Source organism: Oncorhynchus mykiss, chromosome 13, assembly GCF_013265735.2.
Source record: "Oncorhynchus mykiss isolate Arlee chromosome 13, USDA_OmykA_1.1, whole genome shotgun sequence".
NCBI classification, from domain to species: domain Eukaryota; kingdom Metazoa; phylum Chordata; class Actinopteri; order Salmoniformes; family Salmonidae; genus Oncorhynchus; species Oncorhynchus mykiss.
Genome location: NC_048577.1, coordinates 26,548,486 through 26,556,321, shown reverse-complemented (window position 1 = coordinate 26,556,321; position 7,836 = coordinate 26,548,486). Strand labels below are relative to the sequence as shown.

Here is a 7,836-nt window from a genome sequence, read left to right as displayed (position 1 = left end):
TGGGGTCTCACACAAAACATCCTCCAGGCTTTTGTCATCGGGTTCATGACATGAGCCGCATAGCACCCCGCATAGCACCCCGAGAATTTGTCTGTTTAATAGTCTGGGGCTTTATTTAAAAAATATTGTTTACTGTTCTGGGGTCGCATGTCTTGTTCTGGACTTTATTTATAATGCGTCTGCCACAGCCAATACCCCGAACATTCCTGTTTCATAGACAACAGCCCTAAGGTCAATAAAACAGGGGGTGGGGGGGCCATACTCTTTGAAATGACACCAATCAGTGCGTCCTACGTGCTAACGAGCTATACGTGCTAAAGTCCAACCTCAACATAAATGGAAAAACCAAAGCCTGTAACACCTTCCCCTTAGGACAACAAATATATCCTACATTTATGACTCAATTTATTAGGATTGTTAATAAAATTGATTATAGACCAATTTATTATACTGCGTCCATGTGTATAGGCTGCAAGTATGTTGAAATAAAAAACATTTATTTTCAACTTTCAACCAAAACCAAACTTATATTGGGCATAGTCTTAATTTCAGTGACATTTTGCTGGGTAGGATATCCCCAATGTCACAGTTTTAACGTGTCCAATCAATAACATGCAGAAAAAGTTTGTTATTAATTGAAATCCTAGACATAAAATGTGCTATATACACAAACATCTGCAATAATACATTACTTGTATTTTTTTTAAACAATCAGCTTATAATTAAATATTGTTAAACAAGCTCCTTATAAACTGCACAAGCACCAAAAACGCTGTTGTTTTGACAAGTAGCAATAAATCACTGATATCGATTGGGGGGGGGGGGGGGGGAAATCAGGTTGTACATGATGTTGAAACTAACACAGCTAAAATAAACATATGGAAATGGGAGATATATTTTACCTCACTGATTAGAGGACAACTTGCAGAAGACAGTCAGCTACATTTTGGAGTGATGCATTTAAATTTAGGGGTCGCTAAACAAAGGAACACAACACTTATGTCATCACTCATCAATATCATGTTAAAATCAATTGTTTGACAGGAGGGAGATGAGGCTGCACATCCTGTTAAAACTAACAGCTCAGAACTCACACGGAATCTGGAAGTATTGTGTACATCCCTGGTTAGAGGACAAATAGTAGAAAACAGCTCGCTACATTTTGAAGTGTTGCATTTTGATTCAAGTGGGTCACCAACGTGGTAAGTGTAACACAACTCTTTCTTTGTTAGTCACTTTTTGTCAAATCTCATATTTAGTTATCTTTCAATTCAGAGCTTGAATTTTTCCCCGGAGTCTAAAATCATTGAACCCAGGGGGCAAATGTTAACGGTTCTATATTCTGACATTCATTAAAATACTGCTCCTACAATGTTAAAACATTCTACATTGTGACATCATTTAATTGACATCATGAAACAACAACATGTATTTTCTGATGTTTAGTCAGAGATCTCTTATCAGAGTATCTCTTCCCACATTGATTACAGCTATGAGGTTTTTCGCCTGTGTGTGTTCTCTGGTGTGATACCAGGCTGTTGAGCCAAGTAAAATTCCTCCCACATTGATTACAGCTAAATGGTTTCTCTCCTGTGTGTGTTCTCTGGTGTATAGTTAGATAACTAGATGTAGAAAAACTCTTCCCACATTGAGTACAGCTATAAAGAGTATGTCCTGTGTGTGTTCTCTGGTGTATAGTTAGCTGGCTAGATGTAGTAAAACTCTTCCCACATTGATCACAGCTATAAGGTTTCTCTCCTGTATGTATTCTCTGGTGTAAAGTCAGCTGGCTAGATGTAGTAAAACCCTTCCCACATTGTTCACAGCTATAAGGTTTCTCTCCTGTGTGTGTCCGCTGGTGTACTATCAGGCTGTTTAGCTGAGTAAAACTCTTCCCACACTGAATACAGCTATACGATTTCTCTCCTGTGTGTGTTCTCTGGTGTGTATTCAGGGAGCCAGATGTACCAAAACTCTTCCCACATTGATCACATGTATAAGGTTTCTCTCCTGTGTGTGTTCTCTGGTGTGTATTCAGGCAGCCAGATGTACCGAAACTCTTTCCACATTGATCACAGCTATAAGGTTTCTCTCCTGTGTGTGTCCGCTTGTGTACTATCAGGCTGTTTAGCTGAGTAAAACTCTTCCTACATTGATTACAGCTATATGGTTTCTCTCCTGTGTGTGTTCTCTGGTGTATAGTTAGATAGCTAGATGTAGAAAAACTCTTACCACACTGACTACAGCTATAAGATTTTTCTCCTGTGTGTGTCCGCTGGTGTACAATCAGGCTGTTTAGCTGAGTAAAACTCTTCCCACATTGATCACAGCTATAAGGTTTCTCCCCAGTGTGTATTCTCTGGTGTGATTTCAGGGTTTGTAGCCGAAAAAAACTCTTCCCACATTGAGTACAGCCAAATGGTTTCTCTCCAGTGTGAATTATTTTATGTATTTTAAGTTTTACTGAAGAGTTTAATATTTTCCCACAGTCAGAGAAGCAGTGAGATTTCTTCCCGGTGGGTCTCTGCTGGTGTTTCTTGAGTTGTTCTGATGCGGAGAGACTTTTCTCTGCCTCGTCAGCATCATGTTGAGGCTCCACAAAGGATCCACGATTGTCCCGTCTCTCTCCTGTGTGAATGACAAATTCAGACAGACGGTTAAGGCCCTTAAGGCCCACAACAGCAGAAATCCACTGTTCTTTTGAGGTACAGTGCCTTGCGAAAGTATTCGGCCCCCTTGAACTTTGCGACCTTTTGCCACATTTCAGGCTTCAAACATAAAGATATAAAACTGTATTTTTTTGTGAAGAATCAACAACAAGTGGGACACAATCATGAAGTGGAACGACATTTATTGGATATTTCAAACTTTTTTAACAAATCAAAAACTGAAAAATTGGGCGTGCAAAATTATTCAGCCCCCTTAAGTTAATACTTTGTAGCGCCACCTTTTGCTGCGATTACAGCTGTAAGTCGCTTGGGGTATGTCTCTATCAGTTTTGCACGTCGAGAGACTGAATTTTTTTCCCATTCCTCCTTGCAAAACAGCTCGAGCTCAGTGAGGTTGGATGGAGAGCATTTGTGAACAGCAGTTTTCAGTTCTTTCCACAGATTCTCGATTGCATTCAGGTCTGGACTTTGACTGGGCCATTCTAACACCTGGATATGTTTATTTTTGAACCATTCCATTGTAGATTTTGCTTTATGTTTTGGATCATTGTCTTGTTGGAAGACAAATCTCCGTCCCAGTCTCAGGTCTTTTGCAGACTCCATCAGGTTTTCTTCCAGAATGGTCCTGTATTTGGCTCCATCCATCTTCCCATCAATTTTAACCATCTTCCCTGTCCCTGCTGAAGAAAAGCAGGCCCAAACCATGATGCTGCCACCACCATGTTTGACAGTGGGGATGGTGTGTTGCTTTTACGCCAAACATAACGTTTTGCATTGTTGCCAAAAAGTTCAATTTTGGTTTCATCTGACCAGAGCACCTTCTTCCACATGTTTGGTGTGTCTCCCAGGTGGCTTGTGGCATACTTTAAACAACACTTTTTATGGATATCTTTAAGAAATGGCTTTCTTCTTGCCACTCTTCCTTAAAGGCCAGATTTGTGCAATATACGACTGATTGTTGTCCTATGGACAGAGTCTCCCACCTCAGCTGTAGATCTCTGCAGTTCATCCAGAGTGATCATTGGCCTCTTGGCTGCATCTCTGATCAGTCTTCTCCTTGTATGAGCTGAAAGTTTAGAGGGACGGCCAGGTCTTGGTAGATTTGCAGTGGTCTGATACTCCTTCCATTTCAATATTATCGCTTGCACAGTGCTCCTTGGGATGTTTAAAGCTTGGGAAATCTTTTTGTATCCAAATCCGGCTTTAAACTTCTTCACAACAGTATCTCGGACCTGCCTGGTGTGTTCCTTGTTCTTCATGATGCTCTCTGCGCTTTTAACGGACCTCTGAGACTATCACAGTGCAGGTGCATTTATACGGAGACTTGATTACACACAGGTGGATTGTATTTATCATTAGTCATTTAGGTCAACATTGGATCATTCAGAGATCCTCACTGAACTTCTGGAGAGAGTTTGCTGCACTGAAAGTAAAGGGGCTGAATAATTTTGCACGCCCAATTTTTCAGTTTTTGATTTGTTAAAAAAGTTTGAAATATCCAATAAATGTCGTTCCACTTCATGATTGTGTCCCACTTGTTGTTGATTCTTCACAAAAAATACAGTTTTATATCTTTATGTTTGAAGCCTGAAATGTGGCAAAAGGTCGCAAAGTTCAAGGGGGCCGAATACTTTCGCAAGGCACTGTACAAGGTGATGCCCAGACCATACCCATGAAGTTGTACAACGATTGACGCCTGTTAAATTATTTGACAATTAAGACAGTCAAGTGAGCAACAATCATATTTTGTCTTGTTTTCACATTAGTAGTAACCAGACATATTTTTTTTGTCTCCAATATAGGCCCCTTTCTGTGTTTGCTAAAATTGCGACACGAGGACAAAGTGCACACAATTTGATTGCAGAAACTCCTCCCTGCTAATGAGGAAACCACTAGTTATGGATGTAGTATATCTGGTAATGAGGAAATCGCTAGTTATTGATGTAGTATATATATCTGGTAATGAGGAAACCACTAGTTATGGATGTAGTATATCTGCCTGGAACAAAAATGGTGAGCAAACATTTTAGTTTTTCACAATGTATTCTGAATATTACAGTGCAAGATCAGGAGTGCTACTCAAGGAAACTCACATAAAGCTCTGTGTCTATTCACTAATTCACCACCGTGGGGGAAAACTCGGCTGAGAGCAAAAATAGCCTCCATTTCAAGGTTGAATATGAGTGAATTTCACATTACTTTTGGATTATAATTGTAAGGCTTGTTTGAATGTCCTGCTTAATATGTTTGTGTTATTGTCGCATATTAACTGCTTTATACTTAAAACACTTCAACCAGTAAAATTCTCTTTGGCTAGCTTTGCACACTGTTTTTAACAAATTGGCCCATAACTTCACCTCACAATAACATAGACCTACTGTAGGACCCATAACTTCACCTAACAATAACATACACCTACTGTAGGACCCATAACTTCACCTAACAATAACATAGACCTACTGTAGGACCCATAACTTCACCTAACAACAACATAGACCGAGGACTATAAATCATTTAATATTTCAGGTGAAACATGGAAACTAAAATGTCTGTCATGACATTTCATAACCTGATCACCAGATAATTTTGTGAATAATCCCACTAGTCTACTCTGTAATGTGTTGTCATTCTAAATGTCCTGAATAAAGGAAAATAGCTCTGTGTGTTATACAATACCCTATCCATCAAGGAACAGTTCTCCAAAATGATTTCCTGGATCAGCTGATGATAGTTGAACATATGACTGTATCTAAACAGCTACAGTATTAAGTATTATATGTAATTATTGAAGAACCATGTTAATGACAGTATCGATTTGGGTGTTGTCGATAAAGTTAAGGTGACTCTCGGTTAGAACCATTGGATTTAGCATACTCTGAAATGATTTAGGATTTCTGTACCCATGAAAACTGCTTTCCCAGTGTAATATAAAGGAGGCACTAAATGTTATGTAGGTAGAGTGCATTTCAGAGATCTGAATATAAAAAAAACTGTTCTAATAGGACAATAACCTAAACCAGAAGGTCAAATCTACATTGGAGGAGCTTACCAAGATGACATGAAATGTTCCTGAGTGGACTAGTTAAAGTTTGGACATAAATTGTCTTGAAAGTCTATAGCAAGGATTTGAAAATAGCTTTCTAGCAATGATCAACAACCAATTTGCCAGAACAAGAAGGTTTTTAAAAATAATAATGAATATTCACATAAAGATCAGTCTCTATTTGGTTGACATCACGACTTCCCATCAAGCCAACTCCTTGAATGCATTACTATGACATCACTCACTCCTTCTAGTTTGCAGTTCTCTCAAAAAACACAACATTTATTTATTTCCCTTTAGTGTGTTTATACTTTCCTGTATTTATATATCACTTTTCAACAGGAAAAGTTTTTTTTAAATCACTGGAGGACGTCATCAACAATTCCGAAAGTACAAAAACATGTGTAGAATGACCTTTTAAAATCACACATTAGTTTAACAATTGCAGAGTTTTGTGTCCCTGTTTTGTAATATAGTACTCACTGTATTTACTGGTGTTAATCAGATCAATGTCCCTGTTTTATAAGACGGTACTCACTGTATTTACTGGTGTTAATCAGATCAATGTCCCTGTTTTATAAGGTAGTACTCACTGTATTTACTGGTGTTAATCAGTTCTCCAGTCTTCTCTTCTTCGTCCTCCTCTAATGTGACAGTAATCTCCCCCTCTTCAGCCTTCATTAATAAAACGTCTTCATCTTCTTTCACTTCACCCTCCACTCTAAAAACTGCATCTTCCTCCTTTTCTTTTACAGTAACATCCTCCTCCTCTTTCACTCTGAAGGCGTCTTCCTCTTCTTTCACGGTAACAGACTCACCCTCTACTTGTTTTTGTATTGTAACATCTCTCTCTTCCGCCTCCTCTTTGACGAGAGCTTCCTTCTCCGTCCAGCAGACCACCTCTTCTTCAGCAGGAGGAGAGTAGCTTAGTGAACTCATGGTCGGAGATAATAGCTAGTTAGCATTAGCGACTAGATTAGTGCTAACTTAACCAGCCAGCTAGTTGACTTATAACGTAAATATTAAATTAAATGGGGTAGCTACTTGTTTCCACATAAGTATGTTTAAATCATAGTGGCAAATAAACAACTAAATTGTCCTAAAGAACGTGATTGTTCCGACTTTGTTGTCTAGCGAGCTACGGAGGTGGCTGCAGTTGTTGAAGAAGCGTTCCGTCCACTAGATTATACGTCACAGTAGAAACATCGCCTGAAAGACACATATCGCCATCTGCTGTCTGGAGGGGGGAAACGCAGTTGAGGAGGGAAAACGATTTATCTTCTTCAATATTATAAAGCAGTTTAGGGAAACATTTTTTCCCCTCCCCATTAAATAAGAATATTATATCAACACGTACAAAGAGCAGCAAGTGGTTTGATTAATTCAGATTTTTTATGAGAATTTAAAACAAACTCTACATTACTCCACATCTGTATTCCTGATTCAGTAAAATAACTAGATATCAAAATAAGCACCTAGTTATTGATACCCTTGATAAAGATGAGCAAAAATGTATGTATAAAGTAAATAAATAATCTTTACCCACTAGGATATTTTAGCCCAAAACCTGGTTACCTCTCTGCTAGGAGGCTGAAACTTGGCCATAAGTGGATCTTCCAGCAAGACACATCAACATCCACAGAGAAATGGTTAATTGGGCACAAAATCAACATTTTCAACGGCCATCTCAGTTGTCAGACTTGAACTCCATTGAAAACCTGTGGTTTGAATTGAACAGGGCAGTCCACAAGCGCAGACAAAATAAATCAAGGAACTGGAGAGATTCTGTTTGGAGGAATGGTCTAAGATCCCACCAAATGTGTTCTCTAATCTCATAACATTTCAGTGTCATTATCCTCCCAAGGGGAGGGTGCTGGAGTATTGAAAACATTGGTAGCAATAATTCAGACCCCTACCTTTTGAGAATGACATGTTAAACTTAATCTCTTCCTCTGAGCAATTGTATCAGTAAACATATATAATTCCCCCTTATTTTTGACATACAATATAGCTCAGTATTTGAATTCTTTATTTTATAGAGTTGTTTATCTCATCTTTATCAAGGGTGTCCCCCACTACTTCTATACTGCTCCTACGTGGTTTAACAATACATCATGTAGATGT

General features: G+C 38.7%; 1 protein-coding gene across 1 annotated transcript; it reads right to left on the bottom strand.

Annotated features, from left to right (window-relative positions):
• Positions 1 to 329: 329 nt before the first annotated feature.
• LOC110487357 (zinc finger protein 501-like) lies at positions 330 to 6,903 on the bottom strand. Its single transcript, XM_021559284.2, has 2 exons — positions 6,306 to 6,903; positions 330 to 2,628 (listed from the first exon to the last, which is right to left on the bottom strand). Exons 1-2 carry the CDS (start codon positions 6,649 to 6,651, stop codon positions 1,412 to 1,414), a joined length of 1,563 nt encoding a protein of 520 aa, XP_021414959.2. The 5' UTR covers positions 6,652 to 6,903; the 3' UTR covers positions 330 to 1,411.
• Between the last annotated feature and the right edge of the window lie 933 nt (positions 6,904 to 7,836).